The 22,372-nt window shown below is 48.6% G+C and overlaps 1 protein-coding gene across 5 annotated transcripts in view; it reads right to left on the reverse strand.

The window, feature by feature from the left end:
• RIN3 (Ras and Rab interactor 3) overlaps positions 1–22,372 on the reverse strand; it is a 168,895-nt gene that overhangs the window by 102,290 nt on the left and 44,233 nt on the right. For 3 of the 5 annotated variants that reach the window (XM_032134717.2, XM_058429493.1, XM_032134718.2), the window contains exon 3: positions 3,273–3,390. In XM_032134717.2, the coding sequence (XP_031990608.1) occupies positions 3,273–3,390 (118 nt within the window). Of the gene's footprint in view, positions 1–3,272; positions 3,391–8,205; positions 8,546–22,372 lie in introns of those variants that run through there. The other 2 variants (XM_058429492.1, XM_058429494.1) reach the window with 2 other exon arrangements.

Below are 22,372 nucleotides of genomic sequence, written 5' to 3' on the forward strand. Positions count from 1 at the left end.
TCTTTCCCCCTTCCAGCCTACTGGCTTGGAATCAGTCCTAGGAAACTGGAGGCTGAACACTGAAGGTGGCAGAGCCTCTTCTTCCACTGGGGTCCCTGTTCCTTCCCCACTGGCCAGGAATCTTGCCTGAGTGGGAAACCAGTTTCTGGGTTTAAGCCATTATGCTGGTTCTTGCAGTAGCTAGCTAATTATCCATGTTCACACGTTCCCCATAGCACACCTCTCCATCTGCCAGTCATCCTGGATGGTTACTTGCTTATCATCCCCTCCCTCCACCGGAAGTGAGCTCTGAGAGGCAGTGAACAGTGCCTGGCACAGAGTGGGCACTCCATAACTCTCTGCTGAACACATGAATGTGTGGGTTGTGTTTTGTTTTTGTTGTTGTTGTTGAGACGGAGTCTCACTCTGTCGCCAGGCTGGAGTGCAGTGGTGAAATCTCAGCTCACTGCAACCTCCGCCTCCCAGGTTCAAGTAATTATCCTGCCTCAGCCTCCCAAGTAGCTGGAACTACAGGTGCATGCCACCACACCCAGCTAATTTTTGTATTTTTAGTAGAGACGGGGTTTCACCATGTTGGCCAGGTCAATCTCTTGACCTCATGATCCGCCCGCCTTGGCCTCCCAAAGTGCTGGGATTACAGGCTTGAGCCACCGTGCCCAGCGAGTTGTGTTTTATCCATTCTATGGGGCTCTGGGTCTCTGCGGAAAGACCTCCTTATAGCAGGAAAGGTAACCTGCTTCTGCATTCCTTTCCTAGTCTACTTCTAGGGCTAGAAGATTAACCTTCAATTGAACTAATATACTCACCTTCGGGACCCAGCCTGAGGCTTCTTCCTCTTTGACACCCTCCTGAACCCTTCCCACAGTGACCTGTATCCTCTGTGTCCCCAGCCAGAGGTCCCTTTGCAGTAATGCAAATGCAGTAATGCTATACTGCACAACAAGTGATGTCTGTTCCCCATGCCAGTGTGTCCCCACCCTCCAACCAGACTTGGAGGCCCCTGAGGCCAGGAACTCTGTTTTCTTCATCTTTGCATCTTCCCAGTGTCAGGCACACGTTTCTTGAGAAACAAACACTTGAGAATATTTAATGAATCTTAACTGTTGTCACTCTGCTGCTAGCCGAGGGTAAAAGGCTTCCATTTACAAGAGATGGATCCATTTACAAGAGATGTAAACCAGTGCTTGGAATATTCTATAGATTCTTCTAAGAAGCTGTTTGGATCTGAATGCCTGGCATGTATACACATGGCCGTTGAAACTGCTTTTGCAAAAATTATGACGAGGAAATGATGACAATGAAAGAGATCTGACCTAACCAATTCCATCTTGCCATTAACCTCCAAACTGCCCCTGTTCACTCCTGGGCATAGGCCGAACTAACTCTGGTAGGAATTTAGTTTATTGTTTAACTTTGAAACAAAGATGGTAACAGCCTCTCCCTGAAACAAACCTCCTCCTTGCCTGGAGACCAGGCCACCTTTGTAAAACTAACAAATTAGCCACAAGATTAGAAATTATGGCTCAGGGCCGGGCACGGTGGCTCACGCCTGTAATCCCAGCACTTAGGGAGGCTGAGGAGGGTGGATCACCTGAGGTGGGGAGTTCGAGACCAGCCTGACCAACATGGAGAAACTCCATTTCTACTAAAAATACAAAAATTAGCCAGGTGTGGTGGCACATGCCTGTAATCCCAGCTACTCGGGAGGCTGAGGCAGGAGAATCGATTGAACCCGGGAGGCGGAGGTTGCAGTGAGCCAAGATCACGCCGTTGTACTCTAGCCTGGGCAACGAGAGCGAAACTCCATCTCAAAAAAAAAAAAAGAAAAGAAAAAAAGAAATTATGGCTCAGGAGTCATGTAGCCAGAGGCCACAAGATCACTAATGTCCCCAATTGCTCCTGTAGATAATGTTACTACTATAAAACCTAAGATTGGTGTTTGAGGTCTGCATTCCTTCTTATGGATCAGCTGGTGCCAGCCACCCAGACCAGTAAACTGGTTCATTTGGTCTTGTGGCCCTCACCCAGAAACCGACTCAGTGCAAGAAGACAGATTCAACTCTCTGTGATTCCATCCCTGACCCAACCAATCAGCATTCCCCCTCCATACCCCTCCTACCCGCCAAACGGTCTTTAAAAAACTCTAGCCTCCAAATTTTCAGGGTGGCTGATTTGAGTAATAATAAAACTCTGTCTCCTGTTTAGTTGGCTTTATGTACACCAACTCTTTCTCTGTTGCAATTCCCATCATGAAAAATTGGGTCTATCTGGGCAGAGGGGGAGAAGTACCCAATGAGCGGTTACACCATGCGAGGAGGAGAAAGCTAGAACAGATGGGTGCCCAGCAGTCCACAAGGGCCCCAGACCCGGTGACACTGTATTATCAGAACAAATCCGCCCTAGGGAGCGGGCCCCCAAACATTTTCCCACTGAAGCCCATGCCTACTTCCAGCAGCACTACGCACGCACAGGATTTTTGTCCTTCCTTTTTTTTTTTTTTTTTTTTTTTTGGCCAGATCTCCCTCTGTCACCCAGGATGGAATGCAGTAACACAATCACAGCTCACTGCAGCCTTACCCTCCCTGGTTCAAGCCAATCTTCCACCTCGGCCTCCCAAGTAGCTGGGACCACAGGTGCATGCCACCACACCTGGCTTATTTATTTTTATTTTTTGTAGAGATGGGGTCTTTCTATGTTGCCCAGGCTAGTCTCCAGATCCTAGGCTCAAGAAATCCTCTTGCCTCTGCCTTCTGAAGTGTTGGAATTATAGGTGTGAGCCATCAAGCCTGGCCCAGATTTTTGTCTTTCAAAGTGTTTGTCCATTTGACCCTCACAAAAGCTCTGTGACTATTACATCCACTTGACAGAAGAGAAAACTGAGGCTCAGAAAGATTAAGTGACTTGTCTGCAATCATGGATTGAGTGTGTGCTGAGCTGACACTAGGACTCAAGGGTGCAGACATTTCTTCTCCTTTTCTTCCCTTTCTCCAGCATCCCTGCATTGAGCTAACAAGAAGAAACTTCAATGTGGCCATGAGAATGCAAAGCCAACCAGCTGCGACGAGGGTGAGTGGAAATTCACACTGGCTTTGGATGATGAACTGAGTTCAAAACAAGTCTGGCTAAGTAACTTCAGTGACTGAAAGCTTTTCCTCCTTCTAATTTTAAACACCAGCAGTGCATACGGGAGAGTCTGTGGTTAGAAGGTGCAGCCTCTCTGCTGCTGCTGCTGCCGTGTGGTCAAAGTGAAAACAGAGAAGACGGGTACTTACTCGACTTTTCTTCCTTAATGGTGTATTCGAGCACCTCGGCCGAGCTCTCGTTCAGGGAAGGAAAGTGGACACAGAGCACCAGGTGCTTCGAGCTGCTGTCCCGGCGGACCAGGAATATCTGAAACCAAAGAAGGGGATGCAGCTCTGTGAATTAAAGATTTGGGTGAAGGTGAGGAGGACAACCATGAGATGGAAGTCATCTGGAAGGTTCCTGAAATGATGAGGCAGGCTAGGGAGATCAAGGATGCCTCAGGGACACTGGGGATTCTGCCCCAAGAGCCTTGTGTCACCTGGCCCATGTCCACATTGAGGATCCTGCATGCTCAGTTTCTCATTCGCCCACTGAGGGGTTCAATGAAATCAACGTTTCTGTAAGGCTATTGGAGGCACAGAGTCCGTGGTGGGGGGAGGTCTTAAAATTCCTATGCCCCCGCCCCCTGAGACGCTGGTTCTGTAAGTGGGGCTGGAATTGGCTGGCTCTTATGTGAGCAGTCTTGAATCTACACTCAGAAAAGCTCTAATGTACGGGAGCCAGGTTGAATTTCAACTCTCACCCCAGCACGTATGCTCTGGGGGAGGCTGCTGGAAACAATCACAGATATTAGTCCATTCACACCTTTTTTTCCCCTGAAAAAATAAAAATAGCTAATACTTAATACAGAGCTCTCGCTGTGACAGGAGCTGTTATGACAACTCCACATATAGTAACTTGCTCCATCCTCTCCATCACCCCATGAGTTTTATTATTATCATCCCCATTTTACAGATGAAGGAACTGAGGTACTCTCTGACTATAACAGGACATCCCCTCCTCGAGCTGGTGTGACGACTGACTGAGTTAATACCCGTTAGGGCTTGGCCCACAGGACACGCCCTGAAAGGTGATCCTGGCCAGGGTCTCACAGCTGTAAGGGAAGAACTGGATTCGGCCCCCAGACAGTGGTGTCAACGCTTGGGACCTCCATGCCACGAGGCCTCTGCATGCAGACCCCAAGTCCTGAGCACGAAGAATTGCTTCTGCTGTGGGTTTATTCTCTTCTGATAAAACCATGGTTCTAGGCCGTGAGGATGCAGCTGTGCTCTAGAAACCAAACGCTAGCCGAGGTCTCACCCAGAGCCAGCATGTTCACGGACACTCGCTTCTCCTTCTTACGCTCTGAGAAATGGTCTGCTCCAGTGAGGGTCCCGAGGGCAAGCATGGGGAGTGGGATTCTGCTGCCTTTCACAAACTCTGCTGTTTTAAAATGTCCTTTGAGTCTTGGCAGGTCTCAGCAAGCTCATCCCTCCTTTCCAGGTGACACCTTCTGGACTCTCCCCAGCCTCCTGTGGCACAGCTTCCTCAGGAAGGGGGAGGGGGCATCCCTCGATAGGGGAAGGACTTGGTCCGCGTCTTCCCCTCCCCGCTCCTGTCTTGATCCCACCCCTGGAGCTTAAGCCTCTCCCACTCCAGCCCCAAGCTTCTGGGTTAGAGTTTGGAAAACTAGGTGTCTGGCCAAGGTTGCTGAAGAAAGGCTGGGGAGCAGGGACACTGGGATATCTGAGTGTCCATTTGAACCAGAGTGGTCCCCATCTTGAATAGGGGCTGGGTAAAATAAGGCTGAGACCTGCTGGGCTGCATTCCCAGGAGGTTAGCACATTCTAAGTCACAGGATGAGATAGGAGGTGGGCACAAGATATAGGTCACAAAGACCCTGCTGATAAAACAGGACGTGGTAAAGAAGCCGGCCCAAACCCACCAAAACCAAGATGGTGACCAAAGTGACCTCTGGTCGTCCTCACTGCTCATTATGTGCTAATTATAATGCATCAGCATGCTAAAAGACACTCCCACCAGCGCCATGACAGTTTACAGATGTCATGGCAACGTCGGGAAATTACCCTATATCTAAAAAGGGGAGGACCCTTAGTTCTTGGAATTGCCCGCCCCTTTCCTGGAACACCCATGAATAATCCACCCCTTGTTTAGCAAATAATCAAGAAATAACCATAAGCATAATCAGTGGAGCATGAGTATGAGACAGTGTACCAGGATAAGCAGCCATTCTTTGCTTCTTTACTTCTCTAATAAACTGGCTTTCACTTTATTCTGTGGGCTCACCCCAAATTCTTTCTTGTGTCAGATCCAAGAACCTTCTCTTGGGGTCTGGATGGGGGGCCCTTTCTGGTAACACGAGGATACGGCCCCTAGCAAGGAGGCTCCTGAGGAGCCCTCTGTCCTGACCCTGCTCTGGTGATATCCCAAATTCTGCTGCCATTGTACTGATTACTAATATTACTATATTGCTGTATCATCATAATCATTGTTATTTTATAGTTGTTATATATAATTGTTAATAAAATACTATAACCATATCAATATTATTGATTAATGGCCTCTCTAGTCTGGCCCAAACCCAAATACTAGTGCATTAGATTCTATGATCTCACTTAATTCTCCTACTAAACCTATGGGGGAGACACTATGGTTATTCCCATTTTATAGATGAGGAAACTGAGGCAGAGAGAGGCAAGTAATGCTCATAATCACAGGGTTGTAAGTGGTGGAGCTGAGACCTGAAACTCAGGACCTTCAACTCTAGATCCTGAGTGCTCAATTTTGCCTCCACTTGGCTTACAGAGGGTGGCCCTGAGGCTTAAGATCCTGGTCTCCGTGAGAGTGTATGGCCCTTCCAGAGCAGCAGCACAATGAATCATTAGTCACCAAACCGAGGCTGGAAATGAGTTTTTAGCAGCCCCTCTCCTCCAGCAGAGCAGGATGAAGAGAGAATTAGAACCAGGAGCAAAGGTGGGCGATGGAAGGGGTACTCCTGGTGATACAGGAGCTAAAAAGAAATTATTTAGGCAGATAGTGAGGGTAACAGAGTCCTCTGGTGAGCTTCCCTTTTAACAAAAAGCAGCCCCAAATCATTTCTTTTTTAACAAAGAACGGCCCGAAAACTCAAGCTGCAAACATAGACAAACAAGCTGGAAGCTTGCACGGGTGAATGCCGGCAGCTGTGCCAACAGAAAAGGGCTACCTGGAAGCCAGGTATGTTTAACATGGAGGCTCCATCTTCCCTTTGTCACCACGTGTACAGTAGAAAGGCAGGCAACATGGCCAGGCAGAGAATCCATCTACATAATAAAAGATTAGGGTGGGGCTGCCAGCTTCTTTGCATGCAATGCAAATGACACACCTGTCCAGCCAATCTCTGGTACTCTATGTAAATCAGATACTGTCTCCTCAAGCTCATCTATAAAACCTCCTGCACTTCACCATGGACCGAAAGACCCGTTCAGGACCCCCTCTCTCTGCAGGAGAGGGCTTTTCTCTTTCTTTCACCTTTTAAACCTCCACTCTTAACCTCATTCCTTGTGTGTCCGTGTCCTTTATTTCCTTGGTGTGAGGAAACAAACCTCAGGTATTACCCCAGACAAACGACGCTGCTTCACGGCGGGGGTGGGGGTGGTGCCTGCCTGGAAGGTGTTCCTGCTGGACATCGGCTTACCTCTAGATGCCTCTGCCAGGCCTGGCTCTCCGCTCAGAGGCTCAGAGACAAGCCTCGGCTCCTGCCAAATCGTCACCCTACTTGGAGCTGCAGCATCCATGAACTAGTGCATTCACCTGAAATTGAACTGACACCAGGACGTGGTGTCTTTCAAAGAAATGAGGTTGCTTTGCCTCTATGGAGGTTCAAGGTGGAGCTGCCTCCTTGGCCACTAGGCCCATGGGAACCAGCAGTGCATAAGGGAATGTGAGTGTGTGTGGTATATAGTAAGACAGAAACACATAGCCAGTCTTTGTACCCAATCCTGGCACAGAGCTTCAAAAACTCTTGGAATTTCCTGAGAGATGAGAGTGTCTTTTATTATTCATAATGAGCCCCTTTTGACCTTACCTGAGTTTCTGCTATTAAACAGGGACTCCTGGTGGCACCTTAGATTCAAGGGAGGGGCTGGCCACAGAAAGACTAAGCACCTGCTTAGAGGATTGGAACCTTCGGCGCCCCCGTGTGACCAACAGAAGGGGACTGGAGACTGAGTTCAATCACATGGCCAATGATTTAATCAATCATGCCTCTGAAATAAAACCTCTGGACTTTCTGGCTGGTGAACACACTGATGTGTTGGGAGAAAGATGCACCCAGCTTCTAGGAGTGTTAGCTACCTGGGTGTGTCACCAACCTTGGGATTTTTTGGAGCTGTCCTCATCCACTTATTTTGTTTTGACATTCTTCTAAATCTAATAACCTGATTTGTCTCCAGCTGATCCTCAGTGAGAGATGCCATCCCCTCAATATTCAAAAGTCACCCTTCTGGCCGGGCACAGTGGCTCATGCGTGTAATCCCAGCACTTTGGGAGGCCGAGGCAGGTGGATCACTTGAGGTCAGGAGTTTGAGACCAGCCTGACCAACATGGTGAAACCCCATTTCTACTAACAATACAAAAATTAGTCAGGTATAGTGGTGCATGCCTGTTATCCCAACTACCCAGGAGGCTGAGGCAGAGGTTGCAGTGAGCCAAGATTGCACTACTGTACTCCAGCCTGGGCAACACAGCAAGACTGCATCTCAAAAAAAAAAAAAAAGAGCAAAAAAAAGTCACTTTTCTACAGGAGACCACTAGACTTCCCATCAGTGGGACATGACAGAGGCAAAGTTCTGTCCATCTCCCTTGGACCTGGCTGGATACTGCTTTCACCAACCCACGGAGCCACACTGCCCGGACAGCTAGCAGAGGCCAAGACCCACAGAACCACCACCACCGCCCCTCTCTATAACTGCAGGAAGCAGTTACGAAAGACTGACCACCCATTTTCCCGAAGCAATTGGGGTCTTAGACTCTTGAAGGGAAAATGTTACAGTAGGTAGTCAGGTATGAGCAGGGCAGGAGAGTCCCCTCCCCCACCAGGAATGTCAGGTGACCATCAGATGATGGGCAGGCGGTTATTACCTGTCTCTGTAATAATCGGTCGCAGCTGGCACGCCAGGGAAACACAGTCACCCAAGAGATAGAAAAAACCTGAAAACTGGTGATCAGCATCTTCTCGATAACATCTCACAAATTGTGTCCGTGGGCTCAAGCATGAGCACTAAGAGGCAAAATGGCGGAGTGTAACTGGTATAGGACCTTCTTCTAGAAACACCGGACTGCTAAGCGAAGAAGGCCTCAAATGAGTATGCGCACAACTCCAGTAAACACACTGCGCATGTGGCCCCTCCCAAGTGCTGGCGGACCACTGCGCATGCGGACAGCCCGCCCCAAGGGAAGAAGCCCACTCTGAGACTCAGGGGAGAAGGGACACAAGACCCTGGAGGCACGCTAACACAGAAAACCGTAAGTCAAAGGCCAAACCATGCACTTGATCTCTCAAGTCGCCCACCTGGCCCTCTTCCAAGTGTACTTTCCTTCCTTTTGTTCCTGCTCTAAAGCTTTATTAATAAACTTTCACTCCTGCTCTAAAACTTGCCTCGGTCTCTCACTCTGCCTTATGCCCCCCTTGGTCAAATTCTTTCTTCTGAGGAGGTAAGAACTGAGGATGCTGCAGACCCTTCTGGACTCCCCCTGCGAATAGGAGGAGAGGTGATGGGGACTCTGTGGCTGCCCCGCCCCAGACCTCACCCTATGTGCCTTTTCCATTTGGTGGTTCCTGTGCTGTATCTTTTATACAAAACTGTAATTGGAAGTATAACACTTTGTGAGTCTTTGAGTTGTCCTATCGGATTATCAAACCTGAATGGGGATCATGGGAACTCCTGAATTTGAAGCCAAATTGGACAGAAGTGCAGGTTGCCTGGGAAGCCCACTTGTGGCTGGCATCTGACGGAGGAACAGCCCGTGGAGTCTGCACTAACTCTGGCTAGTGTCCAAATTGTTGGACACCCAGCTGGTGTCAGAAAATTGTGAGTGAGTGTGTGTGTGTGAGTGTGGGTGAGTGTTGTGAAATTAAATTCAAACTTAAAATAATTGGGACTTAAAGCTGTTGGAACTTCAAATTATTTAGAGCCTTGAGAGGAATGTGGCTTTGTAGCCTGAGTAACACTGCCTGCAACTGCAACTTCTGCAGCTGATTTCTTGTAAATATTGAAGACCAAACAGCAGCAGAGATACGACCCCCTCAGAACACTCCCCTTCTTATGGAGTATTAAAAGAAAAACCTTAGACCAATTAATTTCACAGAATTTAATTGAGCAAAGAATGATTCACAAATCGGGCAACTCCTGAACCAGAATAGGTTCAGAGATACTCTAATATAGCCATGTAGTGGAAGATTTATGGACAGTAAAAGGAAAGTAATGGACAAAAACTGGAAGTGAGGTACAGAAACAGCTGGATTGGTTACAGCTCCGCATTTGCCTTATTTGAACACCGTTGGACCAGTTGGCCACCTTTGACTGGCCAACACTCAGTGATTGCCACAGGAGTATTTTACAGTCTGTTTACACCTCCAGTTAGGTTACAGTTCACTATGTCCAGAAAAACCTTTAGACAGAACTTCAAATACGTAAGGAGGCAGCGTTAGGCTAAACTTAATTTAACAGGAGTAATAAAGTAATCTTCCTAGGTTGTAGCAATCTGTAACCAATCAAATCACTGGGGCATGCAGTGGTCTCATATGGAAAATGTCATCCTGCTAAAACTTCTCTGTCTCTGCCTGTATAAGTAAAACCTTAACTTCACCTTCAACGCTGGCCTTGTTCATTTGGAGTCGGTGTCTCCCGGGTGGCTACCCTCAAGGTGCTTTGCGGTAAAATAAACTCCATAATTAATCACATTTTCTGAATGTCACTTCTTTTTCTTTTTTTGAGAGTCTCACTTTGTCGCTGAGGCTGGAGTGCAATGGTGTGATCTCAGCTCACTGCAACCTCTGCCTCCAGAGTTCAAGTGATTCTCCCGCCTCAGCCTTCCAAGTAGCTGGGACTACAGGTGCGTGCTACCATGCCTGGCTAATTTTTGTATTTTTGTGGAGATGGGGCTTCATCATATTGGCCAGGCTGGTCTCCAGCTCCTGATCTCAAGTGATCCGCCCACCTTGGCCTCCCAAAGTGCTGGGATTACAGGTGTGAGCCACTGCGCCTGGCCTGAATGTCATTAGTTAAGGTGGACAGTGTGTGTGAGTGTGTGTGTGTGTGTGTGTGTGTGTGTGTGTGTGTGTGTGTGTATCTGCCACGAGGGAACTCTGGGGTGCCCCCAGGGCCTTTCTGCTGAGCAGGACATGGAAAGAAAGGCAGAGCAGGAGCCAGTGGTGCCCCTGGGAAGGCAAACTTTGACCCCTGACCCCGAGGCCAGGACGGAAGCTGAGGCTGGAGCCCTCCTAAATTGCAACCAAACTGCAGATTTCTGTCCACACTGGGAAAGTGCTCTCTTTGTGGTGCACATGCAGGGGACACACACCCAGGTCACTGGTTAGAAGCACAGGCACATGGCAGGGCTGCCCCATCTTTAGGTACCAGGGATGGCACAGGAAGGAAGGGCGGTGTTTTTCAAACTGCAGGTCATGACCCATTAGTGCGAATGCTACCCAAAATTTCTTTTTCCAGAATGAAACAAAAGAAAATAAAATAGAAGACCCTTGCCTATAGTAAGGGTAGACTTCTTGTTGGAGGGTGCAGGTCTACACGGGCCAGGGTCACAGTACAACATATATATTTTTACTCTACTGATGGTTACTTTCTCCCCTTACTATTTTGATGCCCCTAGTCCCCACTGATCTCTCCCTAGGGTGACTGGCATGACAAATCCTGGTTGCTGGATTCAACTAGGCTGTCCTTCGATGCTGCTCTGCATTGAATCGGCTCTTTCACACCCAGCCCATAGCTATTTCTAGGTTTTCTCACTTTGTTCAGACATGGACCCTGTTCTCCATCCTCACATTCCAAGAGAGAAAGAAAAAAAAAAAGGCAGGAGCTCTCAGAGGGAGATGCTCCAGCTGGGGACAGGCCCACAAACTGCATTTCTTTCTGGGCTCTCAGACAGCCCTGAGCAGCCAGTTACCAGCCCTGGGACCCTGGGTGATTGTGTGGTTTCTCTGAGCCTCCATGTTCTTGTCCGTAAATGGGGGTGGCAACACCTGCCACCACCCAGCAGAAACAAAAAATGAAACCAAGGCCCTGCCTCTCTCGTTGGAAGATGAATGGAGAAGCTGCAGAGGAAAGCACCCAACAGGACGCTCACTGAGGACCATGCTCCACTCACCCCACCCGCAGCTGGTTTTGTGCTTCTGTCTCCTGGTCTCAGGCTCCACCTAGATCTGGGGGTCTGTCCACCATGTGTGTTTACTGTGAAAGAGAATCAGAAGGGATTGCCTGACCCCAGAAGAGATGAAACTTACAGATCCAGGGCAAGAGGAGGCAATGCAAGATTATAAACTAAAGAGAGAGTGGTTCGAGTCCACAGTACGGAGGCAGAAGTTAAAACGGCAGCTGGCGTGTGCACACTGGGCCAGGCGCCTTACAGGCACCAGGACTGGTATCACTCAGTCCTCCCCAGAGCCACACAGGTGGCAACTGCCAGAGCAGGACTAGGGCCAGGCATCCCCACCACATGGTGAAGCATCTCGCTCCTCTCTTGCTGTTGGGCTGTGTTATCTATACAGCATGTTGACAGGGCTGGAAAGTCCCCGAGGTTGGACTCTGCCAGCTCCCCAGTTCTGAACCCATCACCCACCCTTTCAGCATGGCCAAAGGGCTCTCATGTGGCTCTTGTCTTCTGACTGACAACCATGATAAGGCACTGGCCTGGGGCAGAGGAGGCTGGAGGCTGTGAGTTCACGATGGAGAGTGGGGCAGGGAGGGACTCTGAGTTTGGCGTGGCTCCAGGAGTCCTCTGACGTTTCCTGCCCAGGTGGCCATGGGTGAGGGTGACACTGACAGGTACCTGCTGTGGGCAGAGCCCAGGTCAGTGGTCTGCCCTGGCCAACTGGAATAAGAGGATCTGTTCTGTTCCTCTCTGGGGAGGTTTAGCTGCTGAGCTAGTCATAGAGACCCTTCTAGAAGGTATTCACAGACAGCACCTCAAAAACAGCATCACTGTGCCGCAGTGATGGCTGAAGAACATTTTAGATTATGGTAAATTATCTCGGCTTAAACCTGGCAGAGTTTGGCCCAAGTCAGTGTCAGGCAACAGCCATCTTCATGAGTTGTTTATATCCACATCGCCCCCCTGCCCACTCCCTGATTGGGTGTTCCCAGGTCATACTCCAAGGGGATGTTGCCCATGATGGCTGTTACAGGTGAGTACATGGTGGGGTGGAGAGCCGAAGGACCACCCAGAGCCCCTTCTCCAACACCTTTGGGGTTTCCATGTGAAAAGTCTCACAGCCCACCTTACTTCTCCCTTTCTGCCCCCCTGCAGCCAGCTGTTTAGAGACACAGTGAAACACAAATACTACCTCTGCCCCTCACCAGCTGTGGGCAAGTTACTTTTATTTCTTGGGGTCTCAATGTCCTCATCTGAACATGAGGACAATAATATCCATCATTCAGGGTTGCTGTGAGAATTGCTGATCATGTATATAAAATGCCTGGCACAGAAAATGTACTTAATAACTTATAATCCTAATTATTAATTATTATTATGATAGATTGCTCTCATTTACTGATCCAAGTCGCATGCTATGATTTTAAGTGCCTAATATCATTAGACAAATAAATGACAACTATTAATGGGATTATTACTATGCTTGCAGCTGGACCAAAGAGACAGGAAAAAGGACTCAAAGAGCATTCATCTCCACAGTAGATTAAAAAGAACCACAAAGTCTTTGCTGCTCCCCCTATCAAGAGATGGAGTCTATTTTCACCTCCTGGTGAAAACAGCATGGCCTTGGGACTGGCATTGACCAAAAAAAAAAAAAAAAAAATGCAGCAGAAGAGGCTTGGACTTCAAGAGGCATGCAGCTTCCATGTCACCCTTTGGACTATGCTGTCATGTAAAGAAGCCTGAGCTAGCCAGCTGGAGTTGTGTGGCCTAGCCAACAGCCAGCACCCACCACAAGACACATGAGTGAGGCCATCATAGACCATCTCCCTCTAGTCAAGCTGCCAGATGATTGCAGTTGCATGACTGACCCCAGAAAAGACCAACAGAAGAACCACTCAGCTGAACCCAACCCAAATTGCTGAGCCATAGAATTGTGAGCAAATATAAAATAGTGACTGTCGTAAGCCACTGAATATTGGGTTGGTTTGTTATGTAAAGTAGGTAATGGTATAGCCATGAGGTATACGGACATGGGGCCTCCACCTTTGGGTATCTCCCTACTCTCTTCCATCAAGCATTGCTGACGAATACACATAGCTCAGTGGGAAAGTTTCAAAGCCAGTGATGTGGTCCAGCCCCTCAGTCTACAGCCAAAGAAACCCAGAGAAGTAAAATGACCTCCTGAGGTCACATCACTTGTTAGTGTCAGAGCTAGAACAAGAATGCAAGACACATGACCTCCAGGCCATGTTTGTGACCACTACAATACATAACCTCTAGCCCAACCAACTCACTGGTGTTAAATAAGCATATACTCCATGCCAGGCACCAGGCTAGGGATTTTAGATACCTGCAACAGCTCCTTCCCTGAGGCTCTGAATATCACACCCTCTATGTATATGAGAAAATAGTGTGAGGTGCAGGTTGGTAAGGAGACGGGAAAGGGGACGGGCATTCAAGCGGCAGGTCCAGAGTATTGGGCCTTGAACCCTTTCATGTAAGACCTTCTGCCTGCATGCTCTGGAGCCAAACTTTCCAACTTTAGTCCTTAGTTAGCCACTTGGAGCTATCTGAGCTCTCTGGGCAGCTTCTTTTTCTGTGAAATGGGGTCATAATAGTCCCTGCCTGTGATACTTACTGAGTTAGCTCCCCAAGAACCAGTCCCCTCTCCCCTTCCTGGCTAGCAGACCCTGATTCTGGCTCTGGTGGCAATGTGCCCTGACTCAGGAGATGTGTCACATTTGGTCAGAGCCGATCTTGACCATCCTGCTGTCCTTGGCCATTCATCCCCTTTCCTAGCCTTCGTCACATCACGGGTGGTCAATAAAGCATTTGGAACAACATGTGTTCCCTAACAATAATGCAGAGCCTAGGAGGAGAAAGCCATTTGTCTGTGACCTCCTGCCTTTGAATGGGTGAGGTGTCTGGAGCTGCAGCTGCCATTTTGCAACCATGAGGTGAGAAACCTGAGGACTAAAAGCCAACACCTTGAAGATGGAGGAATAGAAAGGTAGAGAGAAGCCCAGGCGGAGTAGTGAGGGAACACAGTGGGAACTGAAGGCATCAAAGAGCTGCTAAACTAGCCCTGGATCCCAACTTCCAGACTTCCCACTAGATGAACAATAGCATCCTTATGGCTGAAGCTACCATAGCCGGGCTTGCTGTTACTTGAAGTTGAATGCATTCACCACCAACCCAGTGCCTCGAAGGATCATTGAAAAGCCTGCACAGGTGGTATCAGCAGAGTGCCTGCTACATAGTAAGCCATCAATATGTGGTACTTCTGTCAGAGGTGATCCATCTTGACTTTCTTACAGCTCCAGAGCAACTTTCTTACAGCTCAAGAGCAGCTCCATCTTGAATAGGGGCTGGGGCAGCTGAGACCGGCTGGGCTGCATTCCCAGGAGGTTAGGCATTCTTAATCACAGGATGAGACAGGAGGTCAGCACAAGATACAGGTCACAAAGACCCTGCTGATAAAACAAGATGTGGTAAAGAAGCCAGCCCAAACCCACCAAAACCAAGATGGCAATGAAAGTGGCCTCTGGTCATCCTCACTGCTCATTATGTGCTAATTATAATGCATTAGCAAGCTAAAAGACACGCCTACCAGCACCACGACAGTTTACAAATGCCATGGCAGTCCAGAAGTTACCCTATATAGTCTAAAAAGGGGGGAAACCCTTAGCTCCAGGAAATGCCTACCCCTTTCCCAGAAAACTCATGAATAATCCACCCCTTGTTTGATCAAGAAATAACTCTAAGCATATTCATTCGAGCAGCCCATGCTGCTGCTGTGCCCATGGAGAAGCTATTCTTTATCCCCTTACTTTCCTAATAAACTTGCTTTCACTTTACTCTTTGGACTTGGCCCTAATTCTTTCTTGCCTGAGGTCCAAGAACTCTTTCTTAGGGTCTGGCTTGGGACCCCTTTCTGGTAACACTTCCTTCCCTAGACCCCCTCTACCTGCCTCCTGGCCCTGAGAACGAATGTCACAAAGACCCTAGCATTCCTGATGTCAGTGTTCATGGATGGCTACATGAATCAAAAGGGCAACAGGGCAGGACATGGGGCACCCTGGACAGGGAAAGGCATCCTGATGGGCAGCTCCAGACTTCAGGGCTCAACCTCGATGGGAAGATTAGCCAGGCAGAGCAGATGAGCCAGGTGGAGCAGTGAGGGAACACAGGGAGACAAGTGCCGGTGCTGGGGCCACCTTTGTCCACCTCCAGGACACTCATAGGGGGCTGCCAGGGACTCCTACAAACAGAGCAGTTCACATTCATGCCCACGATAGGGCCCTCCATCTGCCACTGCTCCTGAAAGCCTTCCCTGATTAGCCACTAACAAAGTTTGCTAGGCCCAGTGTCCTTACTCAACCTCTCTCCTCTCTGGGAACAAGCCTGGTCTGGTGCCTTGCTGAGTCAGCTGTTCCTTCGTGTGTGTGTGTGTGTGTGTGTGTGTGTGTGTGTGTGTGTGTGTGTGTGGTGTGTGTGTGTGTGTGTGTGTGTGTGTGTGTGTGTGTGTGTGTGTGCGCGCGTTTCCTCCATTTTTCATCCCTCATTGCATTGCATTAGGGACCCTCAGAAAGCAGAAAAATCCTCCTCCATCAATTGTACAAACTGCTGGGCTCTTGCCACTGTGAGAGTCCGATTTTCTTTGAAGCTTTAGGATTCCCCCAAGCAACCCCACACCAAAAAAACAGCAGGCAGTGGTAAGAACACTGGGCTGGGGGTCAGACACTTATGTCCTTCCTAGTTCTGACATTGGTTTGCTCTGTGTCCTTAAGCAAGTCACTTCCCCTTTCTGAACTGGCTTTTTCCAGTCTATAGCAAGGGAAGTAGGCTGAACAATTCCAGGACTCCTTTCTTCTAGAAGATACTCTTCTAGCATCAGTGCCCTGAGGGTCTTTCCCACTCCCTAAGAGGCTTGCAAGAGGGTGAGTTTCATGGTAAATTAACGCAATCCAGGAAACGGTACCGCCAGTCTTCAGACCCTCTTCCTGTCTATCTTCAGCCAGGGTGAGTTTTGGAAAGACCAACTTATTTCACTAACAGCTGGGACAGAATATGCTTAGGGAGAGAATTATGCAGCCACCACACTCCCCTCTTCCTCTCCAAGTAAATACATCTGGATTTTTATCCAAAGCTAAATGCACCATAAGGGGTTTTGTTTTTACTATTCATTTTTGGCCTGGACAATTCAGAGCTATCTGCTTTTCCACTTCTGTTATTTTAGGATTATTTTCCAGCTGCTTAGGGAAAATTTCCAATCATGCCCATTAGGGCAGAAACAGAAGTGTCTGGCTCTTCTGAGAGGCTACGTCCACAGGGGCTGTGCCTGCACAGGCTGGCAGTCCAGTGGCTGGGGCCCATCCTGGACAAAGGTCCTCATATTCCTCAGTCCTGACTCTGACAGAGCTTAGGGGTGTGTGTGTGTGTGTGTGTGTGTGTGTGTGTGTGTGTGTGTGTTTGTGTGTGTACAGAGATGTAAGAAAGTCAAGCCACAAATCCTCAGAACCACTGAGGACTGGAAATGGAATAAAGGGACATACTGCCCAATATCTTTATTTTACATATGGGGAAACTGAGGCCCACCTTTCCCATTAGCATAGCACAGAGCAGCAATTCTCAATTCTGACTACATAGCAGAATTACCCAGGCAGCTTTTAAAACATGCTGATGGCTGAGGCTCACTCCAAAACAAAGAGAGAAGCATTTCTGGGGGTGAGGCCAAGACACTGTTTTTTTGAAGCTTTTGGAGACAGTCAGTTGTGGGTTTAAATCAAGTTCCACAACTTGGTAGCCATATGACTCAGGCAGGCTTCTTACCATCTCAGAGCTGAGTTTCCTCACTTATAGAATAGAGATCACACCCCTGTTTTGCAGGGTTGTTGGAAAAATGAGAGATGGTGCTTAGTCCAAAGTAATCCTGCAATAATTGATGATTATACCTTTTTCCCTGGTCTCACAACAGAGGGGCTTCACTGAAGGTTTTTTTTTTTTTTTTGAGACAGAGTTTTGCTCTTGTTGCCCAGGCTGGAGTGCAGTGGTGCGATCTTTTCTTACTGCAACCTCTGCCTCCCGGGTTCAAGCAATTCTCCTGCCTCAGCTTCCCAAGTAGCTGGGATTACAGGCGCCTGCCACACTCCTGGCTATTATTTTCTATTTTTAGCAGAGATGCGGTTTTACCATGTTGGCCAGGCTAGGCTAGTCTTGAACTCCTGACCTCCAGTGATCCACCAGCCTCGGCCTCCCAAAGTGCTGGGATTCTAGGCAGGAGCCACTGCACCTGGCCCACTGAAGGTTTTTACCAAACTAATACTGAACAGAATTGGTAATCCTTGGGCTCACACCTAGGGAGGGTGCCTTGAACCACCTAGATGGCTGGTCTATATCACAACTCAGGTTACTACAACTTTTGAGCCAACCTTTCACCTCCTTCACCACCAAAAGCAACCTTAAAAGAGGTTTCTTTTATTAAAAACCACCTTGGCCTAGAAGCAACTGATACTCCAGTAGCAACAAACACCTGTGGTGCCCAGATCTTGGTTTCTAATGTCATTCTGTATAAAAGGAATGAGGGCTTCTTGGAGAAATGGCTGATTCTAGGACTGGGGCAGGAAATATATAAGATGAGTGTGGACTATCTTATATTGCCAGGAAATAACGATGTGTTCCAAAAAAACAAAACACACACCCACATGCACAGTGAGGGCAGTGTGTCAAAGGCATACAGGAGCCAAATGAAGGACTCCCAGGGGCCAAAGTTGGAACACTTTGAGCAACAAAATAATTAAAGTAGTATTGGATTACAGTCCAAAGTATAAAAGTACCCCTGATTCCACAATGATATAAGTAAATGGCTTAATAAATAGATGGGAGAGAAGAGGCAAATCTCTTGTACAAATTCCAAATCATTTATTAGATACCAAATCAAGGAGGTGGAGCATAATTCCCCATTCCTTAAAGGTGGGCTGAGCACACCGACTGCCTTCCAAAAAGTACAGTCTAGAGAGGCAGTGGGGGAAAGAGTCACTTTGAAGTGCAGAAACCCTATGAACACAACCCCAGAAGTTGATCAAGGTCAACATCACCAGTGGTTAAGTCATTCCGAGAGTCTGTTGCCTTCATATGATGTGAATAGAATATTTTACCACTGTGGTCTTCCTCCCCAAACCCCTAACCCCAGTCTAACCATCAGACAAGTCCTGGTCGAGGAACATTCTACAAAATACCTGATCACTGTTCCTCAAAACTGCCAAGGTCATCAAAAACAAAGGAATTCTGAGCAAATGTCACAGCCAAGAGAAGCCTAAGGAGATAAGATGACTAAAGGTAACGTGGGATGGGATCCCGGAGCAGAGAAAAGACGTTAGGTAAAAGCTGGCCAGGCGTGGTGGCTCACGCCTGTAATTCCAGCGGTATGGGAGGCTGAGGTGGGAGGATTGCTTGAGCCCAGGAGTTCAAGACCAGCCTGGGCAATATAGGGAGACCTCGTCTCTACAAAAAGTAAAAAATAAATTGGCTGGGCATGGTAGTGTGTGCCTGTAATCCCAGCTACTCAGGAAGCTGAGGCAGGAGAATCACTTGAGCCTAGGAGGTAGACTGCAGTGAGCCATGATCATGCCACTGCACTCCAGCTTGGGTGACAGAGCAAGACCTGTCTCAAAAACAAAACAAAACTCAGGAAATCTGAATAAAGTACGGGCTTTAGTTAATACTAATGTATCAAGATCAGTTTCTTAATTGTGGCGAATGTACCACACTAATGCTAGATGTTAACAATGGGGGAAACTGGTGTGGAGTATATGGGAACTCCCTGTACCATCTTTGCAACTTTTCTGTAAATCTAAAACTATTCTAAAATAGAAAAAAAATCAGCCTGAATGCAGAACAAATAAAGGTGGCTGTTTGGTTGCCTTGCTTCTGGATACACACAAATAAAAAAATGGGCCAATATGTTCCCAAAACCTTATCAGAGAAGCAGGCTGCAGGGAGGGGAGGCGGATAGTGGGGAAGGGGTGGGATGTGGTCAAGGTCATACAGATATTTGGAACAAAGGGCCTGGATCTCCAGCCTCCTGAGCACCAGCACTAGATACAATGAAGCACTGTCTCTCATTGGTGCCAACATGGGTAGACCCAGGTGGTCTCTGAAGACCTTTTGAGTTTCCACAGCCTGGGGACCACCTATGGTGTCTGTATATATATATATATATATATATTTTTTTTTTTTTTTTTTTTTTTTTTTTTGAGACAGAGTTTCACTCCTGTTGCCCAGGCTGGAGTGCAGTGGTGCGATCTTGGCTCACTGCAACCTCTGCCTTCCCAGGTTCAAGTGATTCTCCTGCCTCAGCCTCCTGAGTAGCCGGGATTACAGGCGCCCACCACCACACCTGGCTAATTTTTTGTATTTTTAGTAGAGACGTGGTTTCATCATGTTGACCAGGCTTGTCTCGAACTCCTGACCTCAGGTGATCCACCCGCCTTGGCCTCTCAAAGGGCTGGGATTATAGGCATGAGCCACCGCACCCGGCCAGGTGTCTGTATCTTTGGAAACAATGACATCATTGCACGGATGCCAGTTCTGTGGGAGCGCTATTGTGCAGCAAAGTGCCTTGCCAGCTGAAGCTCACACCACACAGACTCTGCTTTAACCAGCTGTGTGACTTCAGGCAAGTGAGTTGACTTCTCTGTGCCTCTGTTTCCTCATCTGAAAATGGGAACACTAACGCCCACCTAGAAATCGCTGAGGATCAAGTAAGATCATGCCTATAGCAACTCTGGATAAAAGTTGCCAATCTTCGTACCAGCACATGCACTCAGGGCCTTCCTTATGCTTGAAAATATAGAGGTGCACGGGGAGGAGTGGGGTGTAAAGGCAGAGAGCAGGGAAGGCAACAGATGGCACGGCTCCTCCATTCTGTTGTTCTCAGGGCTGACCCAGCTGCTGCGCCCTCAGAAGGGGGTGGCGAGTGGGCAGCAGTGGGAAGGGAATGGTTGACTCCTTTAGTGCAGTCACCTGCGGTCTCAACATCTTCTATACTCAGCACCTGGATTGTAGCAGAGTTCTCTGGGCCTCGGCTGCCTGGGTGCCTCCCCTGCTGGGGCTGAAGGAGTGTCTGGCCTTCTTGCACCACTGAGCCTGGGATTAAGGCCTAAGGTCTTGCTTTAACTTGTGCTCACCTAGAAAATGAACTAAGCCCCATGGCCTTTGCCTCTTGCCACAGGCCCTGAGCAACCTAGCCTGGCTTTGTCACTTTGGAAGAAGCAGACCTGCACACCTGCTGTCCTCATTCATTTGTTCCAGTGAACAGTCAGAGCCAGGCTCACTCTGTGCTCCCAGACCCGAATCAGTCAATGGTGTCATAGGTAGATGAATGCAACATGGTCCTGCTCTCCAGGGTTCCGGTAGGCTCTAATCCCTCCACTCTCTTTCATCCCCAAGGGCCCCAGCCAGGCTCACGTCCACCTCTGGGCCTTGGCCCTTGCTGTTCCATCACACGCTACTCTCCAGCAGACTCTGTCAGCTCCCCCATCCCAACCTGCCCATCCATCCTTCATGGCCCAGCTTGGTGTCTGCCTCCTCCAGGAAGTCTGCCCAGATCACCCCACTTGGATGTGCTCTCTTCCTGCTCCAGGTAACTCGCTGCCCTGACTTTCACAGAGCACTTAGCTAACTCCTCCTGGTGACTTTACGGTTCATATTTGTGCATGGAGTCCCCGCCAGACCCTCGGAGAGGACAGTGGTAAGATTGTATCTTACCCATCTTTATAAACGTGGCTCATACCCAAACCCATCCAGCACTGGTTGATCTCAGAAAACTACTTTTATGTCTCTCCTGCTACTCTCTTCTGGAGGAATGGGCTTGAGCCTAGCCAGGCCTGAGTTCAAACCTCAGCCCTGTGCCTCACTAGCTGTGTGATCTTTGGGAAAGTTAGCCCACTCTAGTGGTAGCTGCGGCTGGTGCCCCACCCATCCCTGTGGAGCCTTATCTTTTTAGTGGACTCCAGCCCTCCTTCCACTAGCCAGCTCTGCATCTCTTCACCCAAGGACCGTTTCTGGCAAGAGTCAGATCTTACAGTCAAGGAAGAGAGAAGGGGGCCGGGCGTGGTGGCTCACACCTGTAATCCCAGCACTTTGGAAGGCCGAGGTGGGTGGATCACCTGAGGTCAGGAGTTCGAGACCAGCCTGGCCAACATGGTGAAACCCTGTCTCTACTAAAAATACAAAAATTAGCCAGGCGTGGTGGCACACGCCTGTAGTCCCAGCTACTTGGGAGGCTGAGGCAGGAGAATCGCTTGAACCCAGGAGGTGGAGGTTGCAGTGAGCTGAGATTGTGCCACTGCACTCCAGCCTGGGCAACAGAGCAAGACTCTGTCTCACAAAAAAAAAAAAAAAGAAAAGAAAAACAAAAGGAAGAGAGAAGGTGCTGGAAGATGAATCCTCACACCTCACAGCCTTTGACCCACGACTATCAGGAGTTGGTGAATAACACGTAGCTCCCTCACCTCTCGGGTGGGATAACCACGAGATGTGTGTTCCACACTGGCTCCCAGAGTTCTCCCAGAGTTCCTGAATCCCCAGGGGGATTCAGCTCCAGCTGCCCCCAAGAGTAACTCTCATGACAACGTACCTTTTACTGGCATCAGTCCATTCCCCTGGCTTGGTTCCCCTACTGGTGCTTCCTGGGGTTACTATCCAAATAATCCACTTACTCAAATCCTTGTCTCAGGGTCTGCTTCTGGGGAAACCCAAACTAAAGGACTCCTCTTAGCCTCAGTTTCATTATCTGTGAAATGGGTATAATGGCAGAGTTGACCTCACAGGATGATTGCAAGATGATATCTGCAAAGCGCAGAGCCTGGAATTACTAAGCATTCTCTAAAAGGAACCACTACAGTTATTTTTAGTT

This window comes from Hylobates moloch, unplaced genomic scaffold (genome assembly GCF_009828535.3).
Source record: "Hylobates moloch isolate HMO894 unplaced genomic scaffold, HMol_V3 SCAFFOLD_16, whole genome shotgun sequence".
Lineage (NCBI taxonomy): Eukaryota > Metazoa > Chordata > Mammalia > Primates > Hylobatidae > Hylobates > Hylobates moloch.